We start from the raw sequence: 17,143 nt of genomic DNA, 5'->3' as shown, positions 1-17,143 counted from the left end.
GGAGGGCCTAAGCCGACCCTTCCCTGCCCTCACATCTCACCTGGGAAACAAAAAAGGCCTCTTTCCCCCTCCCTCCGTACCTTCCTGGTTTTTGGCGCCAACATTGTCACTGCTGTGCAAGGCATTTCTGGGCAAGAGAATCCTCCCTCTCTCCCTCTGTGTGGAGGTTCCTTTCCCACTCCTTTTTCTTCCTCTCGGGCCTGCAGCGGCGGACAAGCGCCCCATCGCCCGCCTTCCCTGCCCCGTTCTCCTCCTCCTCGCTGCTGCTCCGGCCTCCTCCTCTCCTCCTCCTGTGTCGAAGAACATGGAGGCCGGCACCGGGAAGCGCGAGGCGGGGATGAAGCCGCTACGCCCCAGGCCCGCACCTCCACCAGAGCCCGCTCTTCCCTGGCCTACCAGGCCTGCCAACCCACCACCACACCAGCGCCGCCTCCGGTACGAGGGGAAGGGCCGGCATTGAGGGGCAAAGGAGAAGGGCAGACCTCACCCCCCACGCCTCCCGCCTGGCCCCTGAGCAGGTACAGAGCGCCTTCTCCTCTTCTCTTATTTATTTACCCTTTTCCAGTGCCCGGGGGATGATGCAAACGCCTTCCTTGCAACATTATAAATCTGTATATAATATCTATAATATAGTATCTCACTTATCCAACATAAACGTCCCAGCACAACATTGCATAACTGAATATGTTGGATAATAAGAACCAATTCAGAAAACCCAATTAAACATCAAATTAGGGAATAATTATACAAATTGACCACCAAAACGCAGACTACGTTGGATAATCCAGAACATTGGATTACCAAATGTTGCATAACTGAGATTCTACTGTAAGATGAAATAATTACTGTGGTACAATAATACATAACAATATAATCTCTACAATCACAACACTAAATAAAGAACCACACTCTGAAAACAAGGGAATTCCAAACAGGAAACAATCAGGGCCAGCTAACACCTACCAACAAAGTATTCCCATCATCAAAGTCTGGCAAATCCTCTGTTTTCTCAGGGTCACAGACAGTAGAAGCACATAAAATATCACAAACAACACCACTCTGAAAACAAGGGAATTCCAGACAGGAAACAATCGGCCAGCTAACACATCCCAACAAAAAATTCACTCAGGGAGGAAACAGCCAGGCTTTAAAGCTACAAGGCCATTACATGCTAATCATTTTTCCTAATTGCAGCGTTCATACTTCCCTCCAACAGACAAAAACAATCAAAAATATTGTATATTCACAACCTTTAGAAAATAATATCCCCTGATGGCGCACCGTCTTAAAGCGCTGAGCTGCTAAACTTCTGGACCGAAAGGTCGCAGGTTTGAATTCAAGGAACGGACAGAGCCCCCACCGTTAGCCCCAGCTTCTCCCAACCCTAAAGTTCAAAAACATTCAAATGAGAGTACATGAATAGGTACCGCTCCAGCGGAAAGGTAACGGTGCTCCATGCAGTCATGCCACATGACCTTGGAGGAGTCTACGGACAATGCCGGCTCTTCAGCTTACAAATAGAGATAACCACCAATCCCCAAAGTCGGACACGACTGGACTTAACGTCACGGGAAAACCTTGACCCTTGACCTTAACTACCACAAATTCTTCAATACTTTATTTCCCAAACCACCAGACTTCGCCACAGCAACGCGTGGCCGGGCACAGCTAGTGCATTATAAAAAGCTAGTGAAAACAACAATTGCACATATAAACTGAAGGCATAGCAAGTAACTAGATGTTTTTTTAAAAAAAAATATTCAGAAGTAATTTCTTTTGATTGGAATAATTTTCCATGTTTCAGAAAAGACAAGACAATGTCCAAGCTCTTATTTAAGAGACCAGGACCTAATAGCCAAGAAAGGGCAATCTGGTGCCTTCCAGATGCTTTGCCCAAAACACCCACAAATCCCAGCCAGCATAGCCAGTAGTTTCTAAAATACAATCCAAAATATCTGAAATAAAATAAAACATTTTATTTTCCTTTTTCAAATAAAGTTTCAATCTCGTGCTCAAAGAAGCAGAATAAAATGCAGATTTCACTTGTCCAAAAGAAGGAGCTCTCTTCCAGTGAGATATTTACATTAACTATCTATTAAGAATTCAGGAATAGTGTCTGTAATAATGGGATTGAAGAGGCTTCTTCAGAAATACCTCTAAAAATAATCTTTAAGAGCTCAACTGAAAGCCTGAACAAAAACTTAAGTAAATTAATGGTTTCTATATATATATATATATATATATATATATATATATATATATATATATATATATATTATTTTTTTAAGTGGGTCTGTGAACTGGCAGAAAGGAGATGTGATGGCAGAGAAGAAAGCACTTCATAATTCAGGAATTTTAAACCCATAGTGCATTTGCTTCCCACTTCCGCATTGTGCAGTACTTTACTCCCCCACCCCACCACTGCAATACAATAATACCTTTCTATCTGAAATCATGTCCTGCTGAACTCAGCCAGACTTAAGTGCACTGAAGTATACTATGAAATCAATTGATATTAAGGAATACATTTAGGTATTTTAAATGTGTTATAGATAGATAGATAGATAGATAGATAGATAGATAGATAGATAGATACAAATAAAAGACTAAAAAGAAAATAGGTGACTGGCAAAAATACATACCATTACTTGAGTTGTCTCCTTGATTGTAAAATCCATGTAAACCTACCACTTCATCAATATCCTTAAGGATGTTTGATTCATTACTATGAAAAAAGAAAGAAAAAAACAAAGTTGATACATTCAAATGACACACACATTTCATATTGTCTTACTGTAACTTTTATATCACAGGTATAACATAACTTTTCTTTAACTGTTCTGTTATACAGAACAGCAGAATAAGAGAATATTGGTATTTTGAAAAATATTATATTTGTTTTTGTTTTGTTTTTGTTTTTTTGGGTTTTTTTTCTTTTGTTTTTTTGTTCCACATGTCTCTTTCTTCTTGCCCCGTAACAACTTAGTTGCAGCGTCCCATGTCACATCAATCCCTTAGTTTACCCTCCCCCCCCCCGTATTTCCCCTGTTTCACTGTAAACTTTGAAATTTGAATAAAAAATATTTTTTTAAAAAAAGAAAAATATTATATAAACTTGTTTATTATTGTTTATTATTTCTCATGTAACTTAGAACTATGCATGGAGATAAATAAAACACACTGTGGACAGAGTATATTTAGGCTGCTTCTAATTGTGAAAGCCAAAGAAGACTCATGCAATCAAACCATCCTCTTTGCTCTGACCTATGTGTTTCAAACCACTACACCATGCTGGTTCCCACTTCATAAGGACTGCATGAACGATGGTTGGAGCATCCTCTGAATTCCCCAGCTTCAGAATCCATATTCCTTTGCATCACTGAGCAGTATATAGGATCTTATTAATGGCTGATCTAGGAATACTAAACTACTGCTTAAGGAAAACGATGTTTGTTCATTTGACCCTATTTAGGTTGTCGATCCTCAGGAGTAAGAAAGTCCTAAGCAAAGCAATATTTTGCCATCAGGCTAAGATTGACACATCTGTCTTTTTGTCATCCATCACAATGACCTCAGTGATCTGGCAGCTTTCAAAATCTACTTGTGTACCTAGATGTTGGTGGTTATCTCCTTCTTTGAGATAGATCATGGATTCCCCTCGGATGGAGTTTATGCTCCTTTGCCATCAACTCCGCTGGACTGGCCACGTTGTCTGAATGCCTGATCATCGTCTCCCAAAGTAGTTACTCTACTCCCAACTCAAGAATAGAAAACAGAATGTTGGTGGACAGGAAAAGAGATTTAAATATGGGCTTAAAGCTAACCTTAAAAATGGTGGTATAGATATTGAGAACTGGGAAGCCCTGGCCCTTGAGTGCTCTAACTGAAGGTCAGTTGTGACTAGCAGTGCAGTGGAATTTGAAGAGGCACAAATGGAGGGTGAAAGGGAGAAATGTGCCAAGAGGAAACTGCATCAAGCCAACTCTGACCAGGACTGCCTTCCATCTGGAATCCGATGTCCTCACTGTGGAAGAACATGCGGGTCAAGAATAGGACTCCACAGTCACCTATGTACCCACTGCCAAGACACTACACTTGGAGAACCATCATACTCGGATAACGAGGGATCGCCTAAGTAAGTAAATAGTAAGTAAGTAAGGCAGATAGAAACTGGTCTTTCAAGCTTATGGTGATTTTCTTTCCCATGAGGGCTTCCTTAGGAGGGCTGAAAGTTTGACTGTAGTTAGTTCCCCCTGGGTGGTGTTTGTTAGCGAGAAGTGGCGTTTTGCAAAACATCTTTCCAGACAGAGCCAACAAAATTTATTTGCTATTGCTATGCTACAGGAGGGGTTTGAGAAAGATTGTCTCATCTGTAATTTATAAACCTATTTGGAATCCTGTAGGAATCATATAAGCTAACCTTCAATTCAGTCACATAAGCTCTCCCAATTACAATTTTATTAGTTAACTTGCTTGTTTTAACTTGGAGTTGTATATTCGGATTGTTCCCTTGAGAATAGGACTTACAAACTCATGGTTAGTCATGTGCCACTGAAATATCCTACCTGGCTCAGAACTAAATATAGTTATAGGATGAAAGGCTGGGGAAATTTTATTTTCTTTCATAGCAGTTTTTCTTCTTTTATTTGCTTCTATTTTCAGTACACTTTCTCTATTTAATGGCTGGCTTATCTGCTCTCTAAAGGTTACCATAAACATCATAATGCTACCATTCAGTGTTCTGTGCTTGATTCCCCTAGGTCTCTATATTCACAGCTTACTTGCATCTCATATTTTTGTATTGAGAATTTTGATCATGTAGTAATCTAAGCTTCCTAGATCTAATTTGCATAATATTAAATGCCTATTAATCCACAGTAGATTCAGGAATCTAATTATGTCATTCTGGTGTGAAGTATTTCTAATGACTTTGAGGCATACTTAAAACTATGTAGTGATACAAAAGTGATAGCATTATGCTTATTTCTTTGAGTCATAATAGACAAATAGACATAATAGACAAATGATATACAACAGCAAATATTTGTTTATTTATTTATTTCTATCATTTCTACCCCACCTTTCTCACCCGAGGGGACTCAGGGTGACTTACAGACTGGCAACTTATGCTGATACACCATAGTACAATAAAATAAATATTAAACAGTTAAAACAGTTATAATATGCAACATTTATGCGTATTTATACAATTTATGCAATTTATGCAAATATTTATGCATATCCTTGCTTGGAGGAGAGGATCCTTAAATACCACTGGCTTTAGAAGACTAATCATATTACACATTAATTCTTGGCCATGGGTCAATTATATTTAGGTTGATTTTAAGAAACCTCAAATGTTATTGACTAGAGTACCTATTTCAGAGATGTCAAGATTAATAAAGCAAGCTGAAAACAAGTTTACCATAAATATGATTAAAACACCAATTACTATAAACATCTGAAAACAAAACATATGCTCCCTCTTTCTTTCAACCCAGTAGTAAAAGAACCACTATCTAGGTTGGATCCACATTTCCTACCCCTAGGTTTTCATCACTCACTATACTCTTTTGACTTTAAATTCCCTCCCTGGATCTGGCACTTAGGCTTTCTATGGTCACTATAATGTATAAGTAGCCATACGAATCAGTGGTTCTAGTGTGCTAGAAGGTGACTATCTATCTATCTATCTATCTATCTATCTATCTATCTATCTATCTATAGCTTTGGATAATACAGTGTTCCCTCACTTATCGCGGGGGTTACGTTCCAAGACCACCCGCAATAAGTGAAAATCTGCAATGTAGGGACACTATATTTATTTTAATATTTATACATTATTTTAGTACATGTGTTGATAAATCGCCTCCTTCTCCTCTCGTTGCCGCTTGGGCTTCTTTTCACTCCCTTCAGCTCAGGGAGCTGCAGGCCCTAGGTAATTTTGCCTTGTAAGCGAACCTAGTGGCCGCACCCCCACCCCACCCCCAAGGCCCCGCACATACCTCTTTCGGCAGCGGCAACAGGGAGGACCATCACCTCCCTCCCAGGTGAAGGCCTCAACTGAGGCCTAGCTCTTCTCACAAGGCCTTCCGCGTTCGCTGTGGAGGGAGGCAATGGTCCCCCTCGCCTCTGCCCCCCTCCTCGGTGAATGTGGAAAGCTCATCTGAGGCCTAGCTTTTCTCACAAGGTCTCACGAGAAGAGCTAGGCCTCAAATGAGGCCTTCCGTGTTCACTGAGGGGGGAGGCAGTGGCGGGGACCATCGCCTCCCTCCTCGGCGAAAGCTGAGACCTTCCCCGAGGAGGGAGGTGATGGTCCCCGTCGCCGCCTCCCTCCTCAGCAAACACGGAAGGCTCATCTGAGGCCTAGCTTTTCTCGTGAGTCCTTGCAAGAAGAGCTAGGCCTCAGATAGACCTTCCGCATTTGCCGAGGGCGGAGGCGGCAGCAGGGACCATCGCCTCCCTCCTCGGTGAAAGTTGAGGCCTTCGCCGAGAAGGGAGGCGATGGTCCCCGTCGCCGCCGCCTCCCTCCACGGCAAACACGGAAAGCCTTGTGAGAAGAGCTAGGCCTCAGTTGAGGCCTTCACCGAGGAGGGAGGCAATGGTCCCCACCACTGCCTCCCTCCTCGGTAAAATTACACGAGGCTTCAACAGCGCTCCCCCTTGACGTGCACCCAACGCGGATGCTTCACCGGCCTCCATATTGGACCAGGCCTGCTTCATCTTCTCCTTCCTTCCTTCCTTAGGCTGTAAGTTGTAAATTTTTATGTTTTATAATATTCTTTTAGAGTTTATTGAAAAACCTTGAAACAGCGAATCCTCAAAAAGTGAACTACGAAGTAGAAAGGGGACACTGTATTTGGAAAGGTTAACACCCCTGTGGTGTTTGTTTTGCTGTCTGTGTCTGTGTTCAAAAGATTTCACCTTACTTTCTGTCCCTGTGAAAAATGGATTTTAAATATTTGGCTTGTTATGGAAACAAGAATTAGTGGGAAAGCTTCACTGGGGGCACATTTTCCACATGATAACTCTCAGGAGTGAATATTCCTTCCAATGGGTGGATTCCTCTCAGTTTCTGTTGTCTCACCCATGTTTGTAACTATGAGTCAATTCCAAGTTGGATGTTTGTAATGCGGGGACTGCCTGTACATAGATAAGTGTTAGCTACTGATAAACAAACTTGCAGCCAAACCATGAGGCCTAAAACATAGCCCTGAAGACCACAATTTGGACATCCTCCCCATAAAGAAGGAAGTAATTTTATCAGGAGTTATGTTTTGGAAGATGTGTGTGTACCTGCACATTGCTCAGAATCTAAGAGATTGTGACTCTCAAGAAAAGATTTTAGAGCTATTGGGATGAAATGTGCTACAACTGTAGAGCACATTTACTACTGCCCTCCTCCCCATTTTAGAACTTTTTACTTATCCACTCATTTTTTGGATTTTTGTTAGTTTTTTACAAACAACTTTTAAAAATCTACAAGAACTATCTCCTTGAAATTCTCTACATGACCTAACATAACCAGACCACCATTCCCCTCACATTTCAGAAAGATTTTTGTGGATATTTTTATTTTTTATTTTTCAAAAATATATTTATTTTGAAAGCCACAACAGCTATCCCCTTGAATTTGTCCATAATGTGTCTTAGCTGCTATGGCTGGCTGGTGTGTGTGTGTGTGGGGGGGGGGGGGGCTGGTGGTCACACCACCCCCAAAAGAGGTAGTCACTAGGAGTGTGCAATTCGGGTAAACCCTATGCCTGTACTGCAATTGAACTAGGTTTCCCAATCACATAATGGTTTTGGAAAACTAAAGCTTTGGGACTTTTGTCCCAGTCACTCCAGCACAGATAGTATCAGATGCAATAACTGAGAAGAGAGTCCCACCCACAGAATAGTTTTGGAAAAATAAAAACTTTCCAGCAGTCACTTTTTAACAGAATCAATAATAAATTAAATTATAGAAGAAAAATAAAATAATAAAAAGACTCCCAGCATTCTGGATTCCTCTATAGTCATAGTCACTCACTCAGTCCTCCTAGCTTCTCTTAATATAGCCTAGCCTACTGTGTGCCTGCTTACACAACTTACGAAAAAGTACTGGATGAATATTTTTATTCATTTATAATTGGAAATAAGTAATTGATTATGCATATAAGAAGTACAGTTATGAAGAACAAAAATAAATAAGACATTAAATAAGTTAAGTGTGTACAAGACTATTATCCAGGACATCAACAGTCTGGAGAACACACACATGCACATACAACACCAATTTCCTGCTTATTATCTTTCTAACTCTGTGGAACAAAATTACATTTTCCATAATTAAACCTTGCAATCAAATAATGAAATTACTACTGTTAGGTTCAAACTAAGCTCCATCAACTGAAGGCTATAAAGAGAGAGAACAACATCGATTCTAACAAACAATAGGAAGGCTTTAATTTCAAATTTTGGAAGCCATGCCAATGAATGTGTAATGTGTTGTAACAAGGACCCTAAGATATGTTGTGCTTCATTTTCCCTTTCTCCCCACTTCCCCATTTTGGGGTACTACCTGAACATATTTTCACAAGTGGCACTCTTTTAATGTTTGACTTCTACTTCTTTCATAGGGAGTTATCAAACACCTCTAAGATGGCACAATGAAATCAATAAAATTTACTCAGTACAATTTTATAGAGTCCTTTTCACTCACAAAGCATTTGTATCATTGTTAATAAGAGGCAAGCATGAACAGTTAGGCTTATGAAAGAACAGTTACAGCAGGCATCGCAAGTGATTAATAATAAAATGTATCTCAAGGAAATTGCACAGTTATTTCAGCTTTGGTCTCAAGATTAATTTTAGCATTATATATGTCACCTTCTCAGCAATGAACTTTAATGATCACATAATTATTCCTCAGAATATTCATTAATTGATGGCTCTAGTTTATGATTGTCTTAAAATAAATAGCCATTCAAGACTGAAGAAGCATGAGAACTAAATGAAAATGAACCATATAAACTCAGGCATAACATTACCTTTGAGATGCACTTTAACAACAGTATTTAAAAGCTTGTGCTTCTCATCATCTTATAATGGGCATTACATTTGGGCAAAAAATGCTTCTATTCAATATAAGTGAAGCTGTTCACTTAACTTTAAAAATAAATTGATTTGGCTTTAGCTAAAAGTTCAATACAGACTTACTTACTTACTTACTTACTTACTTAGGCGATCCCTCGTAGTTCGAGGATGATGGTCCTCCATTTCTTGGAAGACGCCTGTGCGTGATTTTTTTTAATGTGTGGAGGTCAGTGCATGGCTGGTCAACACGCAGTCTTCACAGATTGAGGTTCCAGCAGTGGTGTGATTAACACAATGAGAGTGGGTTCTCAGTCTGTTGCAGCCTTCTTCCGCCTTCACAGCCGTTGTAACATGTACCATGTTATCCTCCGCCTGCTCCGCTATTGTGGTCTTTGGGTTTTCAGATTGTTCTTGGTCTGGATCCTCCCCTGTGGCCACTTCTGGGAGTGTGTGACTCCCGTGGTTGTGCCCTCAGGTTCATTGGAACACGCAAGCCCCCTCATCACGTCAAGGTGACAATCCATCGAGGGGGGTTCAATACAGACACAACCTTTTTGAATTATGGAACATTTCAGTATACATGAGAGAGCTATAAGAGAATGAAAACTCTCAAGTAACGAAACCTCATCTTTGAAAACAGGTTTTAGCAAAGTCTAGTTTGTTTCACATAAGAAATCTAAAATTAGTTTTCCATTATTCAGGAAGAAAGTTATTATTTCTTTTAATCACAAGTATATATGAGGAAAGTCTTCTTCAATAAAAGAATAGCAGATAGGAAGAAAATCTTTCCTCTGATGCTGCATAGGCAAAAATATGCATATGAACTCATACATAAAACTTAAAGCCACTGTAATTCTGTGTTTAGTATCACATTTATTGCATTTCTTAGTATTAATTATTTTAATATTATACCTAATATTAAAGATATGGGGACGAGGGAGAGGGCCTTCTCCGTGGTGGCCTCTCGACTCCCAAGGGAGATTAGGCAAGCACACACCCTGTTAGCCTTTAAGAAAAGTTTAAAAACCTGGCTTTTCCAGTGTGCTTTTGGAGAATGAATATTATTCCCAATGATAGGACCCGTCTCAGTGACATTTACTATATGTGATGCACTTTATTCTGTTCCATCAGTTGAAATAACTTCAATGTTATCCCATCCCTAATCTCTTACTAAATATAGCACCTTACACTTCTATCTTATCCGTTGAGTTTACAATATACGCTCCTTGCACTTTGGTCCAATTCGTTTTTGTGAACACCTGTTCTGATTTTATATATGTCTAACTATACTATTGTCACTGCTTTATTTTTACTATGTTATTTTGTATAATTATGTTTTTATTTTGATATATTTTTATCTTCTAATGAAATGTATTATATATTTTATTCTGTTTTATTACAACTATCTGGGCTTTGCCCCATGTTAGTCACCCCGAGTCCCTTTGGGGAGATTTATTTATTTCGTGTCAAAAGCATTGGTACAGCAAATACATTTCAAATAATGGAAATAAAATAAAAAAGGAAAGAAATCACAAGCAACTAAATAGTTTTGGACCAAAAGCGGGCAACAGCAACTGCATTGTCTGTAGGTTTAAACAACTCCTCCTCCGTACATGAGGCAGGGCATTGTGGGCAAGCATACATATGCTGAGTTGTTTGTTCAGCTCCACAGTCACACAAGGTGGAGGATTCCTCCAGGTAGTGCCACCTTGCCAAGTTGTCTTTTGATCTGCCCACTCCACTTCTGAGTCTGTTCAGGGACTTCCAAGTTGCCCATTCTTGGTTTGCCCCTGGAGGAAGACCCTCTTGGGGGGCCATCCAGTTGGAATTGCCAGGTTTAGCTGCCCAGAGGGACACCCTTGCTGTTGCTGGAGGAACATCAAGAGGAGTGGTGGTTCTCATGAAGCCCTTCCTTGATTTGAGTCTGGTGGGAGGAGGGTGATAGCCATGCAGTGGGTGGCTTTCACAATGTTCAACCTTTTTTCTCTCACCGTTAGCAGCAACTTCCCGTCGCACGTCAGGAGGGGCAATGCCAGCTAACTTGTAGAGTTTATCAACAGGTGTAGGTTTAAGGCATCCCGTGATGATTCTGCATGTTTCATTCAGTGCTATGTCCACCTGCTTTGCATGGGCAGACAGACTTGTGCCAAACAGGACAGGCATACTCTGCAGTTGAGAAAGACAAGGCCAGGGCTGATGTTCTTATTACTTGTGGGTCTGCACCCCATGCGGTGCCAGTCAGTTTCCGCAGGATGTTATTGCGTGCAGCTACTTTGTGCTTGGTGTTCATGCAGTGTTTCCTATATGTTAGTGTTCGGTCTAAGGTGACACCAAGGTATTTAGGATGGAAACAGTGTTCTAGCTCTTGGCCTTCCCAAGTAACTTTCAGTTTCCTGTTGGCTTCGCGGTTACGTAGGTGGAAAGCACACACTTGTGTCTTGGCAGGGTTAGGCTTCAGGTGGTTCTCTTTGTAGTAGCTGGAGAGATCTTTCAAGGCACTGGTGAGTTGCTTTTCAACTGTTTCAAAATCTTTTGCTTGTGTTGTAAGGCCAAGGTCATCAGCATATATAAAGCTCTTTGTGAGTGGTGGTAGTGGCTGATCGTTCGTGAAGATGTTAAATAAGGTTGGTGCAAGAACGCTGCCTTGGGGTAAACCATTCTTTTGCCTCCTCCATCTGCTTTTCTGGCCCTGAAACTCCACATAGAAGCTGCGGTTTTCTAAGAGGGTCTGGACAGTTTTTGTAAAGTCAAAGTCCCGGGTGATATGGTAGACTTTATGCAGCATTTTTCTATGTTGCACCGTGTCATAGGCTGCCGTAAGGTCCACAAAAACTGTTCCCGTGATGCAGCCTTTCTCATAGCCTTCCTCGATATGTTCAGTCAGATGAAGAATTTGACCTGTACAGTTTTTCCCTGGTCTGAAACCTGCTTGTTGTGCAATAAGCTTGGGTTCGGTAACAGGTCCTAGTCGATTTAATAGCATCCTCTCATAGACTTTATATAGATGACATAAGAGGGAGATTGGTCGATAGTTCCTGGCATTGGAGGCATCTTTACCAGGTTTTAAGATGGCAATTATCTTAGTTTTCCTCCATGCTCTGGGAATCTGTTTGTGTGCCAGGCATTGATTGTAGAATTTCAAAAGCCAGTTTTCAACTTTGGCCCCCAAGTGTTTGATTTGCTCCATCATCAGGTCATCTAGGCCAGGTGCTTTACCAGTCTTACATCACTTGATGGCTTCTCTGAGTTCTTTCAGGTTTAGAGAAGACAACTGGTGGGTTTCAAGTTCTGGCACCCTGTTGATTTTCATCTTTATTCTGCTGCAGTTGGTTTTCCCATTCTGAATTAGCTGGTGAGCTATCTGATCTGGTGTCACGTTCGCATGTCCAGGGTTGACCAGAGGGTCACTGTCCAGGCGTCTCAGCAATTGCCAGGCTTTTCGGCTACTCTTGGACATGTCCAGGTTCTCAAGCAGCTCTATCCAACGGTCTTTCTTAGCATTAGCTAAGGCTGTGGATAGTTTTTGGCCTGCTGCTATAGTCCCATCACTGTATGGATTCTCTTGAAATAATCTGAGATATTCTTGTAGCTGATTTAGTGATTCTTCGTTTAGGCCTGGTAGGTAGCTTGTGCGACAGCCTCTAGGGATTGAGAGCCTTGAGGATCTTTTCACAGCTTCTACGAACAGGTCATAATTTTCTATAGAAGGTTCTATATCAGCAATAGCAGCTTCCAAGGTCTCTGTAAACTTTGTCCAGATAGCTTTATTGAAGTTATATCTTCTGCGGAATGGGACACTTTTCGGTCTTACAGCTGCATATGCTACGCAGCATATTGGTCTGTGTTGTGTGTTAGGTATTGGGTTTAATACCCTTTTGGTGCATTGGTGGCTTATGCTTTCCTTTACAAAAATCAGATCAGGGTTATAACCACGCTTCCATCGGCCGCTATTAAATGATGGTGGTAATTTACTGTCATGAAGGAGGCTCATTCTACTATTGTCGACCCACGTTAGAACTGCTTCGCCATTTCTATCATCTTCGTCATAGCCCCAGACACAGCTGTGGCTATTGAAATCTCCCACAACAAAATGGGCTTCATGATTGTGGCAACTGGTTGGGGGTGTAAAATAGAAATCAGCCCCAGGTGGTTTATAGAGTGATGATACGGTGCAACTATCAAGTTCCACAGATAAGATTTCAATGTTGTTCACTTCTGTGAGGGAAGTTGCAGAGATTGCTACACCAGATCGTACAAAAATGGCACTGCCATATTGTCTGTGAGGTCGTTCCACTGCCAGCTGCATTCCAAGAATTTTTGGTCTTCTCATTGTAATGTCTCTGTGTGTTTCCTGTATACATAGGATGTCACATGAGATGTCCTCAGACATTTTGGCTAATAGTTCTTCCTTAGCAAGTGACAAACCTTCTATATTAATAGACATAATCGTTAGCAATGGTCTTGATAAAGACCTTTGGTATTCATCCAATGCTTTTGGGGTGGAAAGATCGGCCGCTTACAAGAAACATTGCCCAGGGGACGCCCGACTGAATTCACTCAATCTTCGGGGAGATGGAGGCAGGGTACAAAAATAAATTTGTTGTTGTTGTTGTTGTTATATACAATGACTGTGCTTTAAATATCACTATGGTGAAATACCCTCTTATGCTGTCAAAATCTGGGTCCAGAGAGTTTTCCAGATCTCCAGAGATAGTCCTGGGGGCACAAAAAGGCTATCCATATATGTTAGATTTTGCCATTGTACCAGAAAAAAATCTACTGTTTGATCCTTCCCCGGTTAACGTGTTTGAAAAAACTTACCTTTTTGTTTTTCCTTGCTTTATTTGGTTAATGTGTTCTAGTTTCTCAGGCTCAGTGATGCAACTTGTTGATTCAACTAAAATTACCCTAAAAACATTGCAAACTTAGTAAAATTTCATGCAAATAAAACACAATATCACAAAACTAAACATATCAATACCTATATAGATTACAGAGTGGTATCCAAAATTGTGTTCAGGGAAAAGAATCTGTGGAAACTAATCTCCCCACCACTTCTTCTCCAGCACATCTCAGGGCCTTCCAAAATGCTATAATATGGGATTGGGAGAAATTCCTGATTTTTAGACAAGACGAGCATTGAGAGAACAATCTATAGTGGAAAAGGAGATATTCTCTAAAATCTGGTTGAATTACGTGTCATGAATGGCATGTCTATCCATTTCTGAGAGATTCTTTCTCTTCTCAGTACCCAACCCCATTTAGCTGGGACACTCAATACCATGGAAAGGCTTTATGGATTGTCACCGAGACAGAAAGAGAAGTAAATTTCTACCAGTATACTATATTTCATCGCATAATTGTCACCACTGAGTAACTGGTAATCAAAATTGGTATTTTTGATTTCCTCACATAACAGTCACATTGTTGATTCAGCATCCCAATGTACTGCTGGCCAACAAGACAACCAGCACACAGTGTAGCCAACAGGGGAGGATGGGCTCCCAGCTGTAAACAGTCTAGCTGTGCTTCCCTCTCCACGTGTCTTGCCACACTACATAAACAACAGCTTCACTCACCCACCAACAATTTTTCAGCAAGGCCCCTTCACTCACTCACCCATTTGTGAAATGCCATACCTAAAAAGTGAACAAACAAGTGAGTGAATGAATGAATTGCCATGCCAAGAAGGCAGGTGGGCAGGTAAGAGAGTGAGTGAAGCACCATACCTAAAAGGGGGAAAGCAGATGGGTGAACAAGCAAGAGAGCAGGTAAAGCACCCTTGCTGAAAAAGGGCAGGCAGATGGGTGAAGCTGTTGTTCATGTAGTGCAGCAAAACATGTGAAAGGAAACCTAGCTAGACAATTTACAGCAGATATTTTTTTCACTGCATAATAGTTGCACTCTCCTTTTTTGGTAAAAAAAAAAAAGAAAGATTAAAAGTGTGATGATTATGTGATGAAATATTGTATGCCATCCTTATTCCAGAACCTAATTCCTGGCTGGCTTACAGTTTCAAAACAAAATGCTTTACTTCTATGAAATTTTTATTTATGGTTCAAGTGGGAACCCAATTTATAGTTCAAGTGAACTGAGAACCCACAAATTATGGTCTATCCCTGAGTAAATAAGAGCATATTATTATTGCTATACTTGAGGTAGGTCTGAAGTATGAAATCTAAATTCCCCTTCCAGCACTAGTATAACAAATGAGAATGTAGACATCTGTATCCACAAGCATGTAATGCCCAGGAAAAAATGCAGTTCTGAAATGGAGAAAAGACAAATGGATATATATAGAGAGAGGGAGAGTCAATGTATGTATGTATGTATGTATGTATGTTTACTTGTATGTATGTGACAAATTTCTGATTGGCTGCCACTTCCACAGGCCACTGCAACCTCCATGGATGACTGACCTGGACCAAACTTGGCACACTTAACCCACATGACCCACTTTATGTCCTGGTGCAGTTTGGGGGAGGATGGATCATGGATGATGGGATCTTCAGTACTTTCAATTGCTCTGTCTCCCACAGACCACTGTGACGCCTACTAGTGACAAACTGGACCAAACTTGGCATACAGAATCCACATTATCCCCTTTATGTCCTGGTGCAGATTGGGGGATGATAGATCATGGATGATGGGATTTTCAGTACCTCCACTCACTTCATGAGACCACTGCAACTGCCACAAATGACAGAACTGAACCAAACTTGGCACATATATCCCAAATGACACACTTTACACACTGCAGCACTTTGGGGGAGGGTGGACGAAATATTATAGGATTTGGAGTACCTTCACCCGATTCACCTCACACAGACCATTGTGATGCCTACAAATGACATAACTAGACCAAATTTGACACACAGATGAAATGTGGCCCACTTTACGTCCTGGTGTGGTGTGGGGTAGGATGGACCATGGAAGATCAGACTTGCAGTACCTTCACTAAATTCCTGAGACCACTGCGACCCACACCAATGACTGATCAACACCAAACTCGGCACACAGAGCCCCCATGACTCTACATCCTGGTGCAGTTTAGAGGAAGATTGACCATAAACGATGGGACTTACAATACCTTCACTCACTTACAGAGACCACCAATGCCGAATCAGGACCAAACTTGGCATACAGAGCCCCCATGACACATGCTAGAGCCTAGCTCAGTTTGGAATAGTTTGGACCATGGATGATGGCACTTGCAGTATCTTCACTCACTTCCTGAGACCACTGCGACCCACACCAATGACTGATCAAAATCAAATTTTCCACACACAGCCCCCATGACCCACTCTACGTACTGGTGCCATTTGTGGGACAACAATCCATGGATAATGGGACTTGCAATACCTTCACTCACTTCCTGAGAATACAACTCCCATCAATGATAAATCAGGACAAAACCTGGCACACAGAGCCTCCATGACCCACTCTACATCCTGGCGCTGTTTGGAGGATGATGGACCATAAACTATTAAACTTGCACTACCTTCACTCACTTCCTAAGACCACTGTGACCACCACCAATGACTGATCAAGATCAAACTTGGCACACAGAGCCCCCATGACCCACTCTACATCCTGGTGCAGTTTGGAAGAGTAAATACTATGTATGATGGGATTTGCAGTATCTTCATTCACTTCTCGAGACCACTGTGACCCCCACCAATGCATGATCAAGACCAAACTTGGCACATAGACCCCCCCCCCTTGGCCCACTCTACATCCTGGCGCTGTTTGGAGGGAGATGAACCATGGATGATGGGACTTGCATATGAGAGTTGTAGTTCACCCACACCCACTGAACCCAGATGACATTCGATCTAGACTACACTTGGAACACAGGCAAACAATGCCTTTCTCAAATACCCCAGGCACCTCCAGGTCCCCAAGCTAGTATATATATGTGTGTGTGTGTGTGTGTGTGTGTGTATTCATTAAATTATCTCCCACCTTTCTAAGAAAATAGAAGTAAATTAAAACAGAATTAAAACTATATTAAAATTCTTTCACTGAATTATTACCTATCCTGAACAAAAGCTACTTTAAGACA

At 41.2% G+C, this 17,143-nt stretch overlaps 1 protein-coding gene across 8 annotated transcripts in view; it reads right to left on the bottom strand.

The window, feature by feature from the left end:
* cfap47 (cilia and flagella associated protein 47) overlaps positions 1 to 17,143 on the bottom strand; it is a 411,656-nt gene that overhangs the window by 215,098 nt on the left and 179,415 nt on the right. For 7 of the 8 annotated variants that reach the window (XM_003218926.3, XM_062977173.1, XM_062977171.1 and 4 more), the window contains exons 40-41: positions 13,900 to 13,986; positions 2,643 to 2,725 (exon numbers count right to left, since the gene is read on the bottom strand). In XM_003218926.3, the coding sequence (XP_003218974.3) occupies positions 2,643 to 2,725; positions 13,900 to 13,986 (170 nt within the window). The remainder of the gene's footprint in view (positions 1 to 2,642; positions 2,726 to 13,899; positions 13,987 to 17,143) is intronic. The other variant, XM_062977170.1, reaches the window with a different exon arrangement.

The sequence above is a fragment of the Anolis carolinensis genome, chromosome 3, assembly GCF_035594765.1.
Source record: "Anolis carolinensis isolate JA03-04 chromosome 3, rAnoCar3.1.pri, whole genome shotgun sequence".
Lineage (NCBI taxonomy): Eukaryota > Metazoa > Chordata > Lepidosauria > Squamata > Dactyloidae > Anolis > Anolis carolinensis.
The sequence above is the reverse complement of the archived record's forward strand: the minus strand, read 5'-3'. Positions and strand labels throughout refer to the sequence as shown.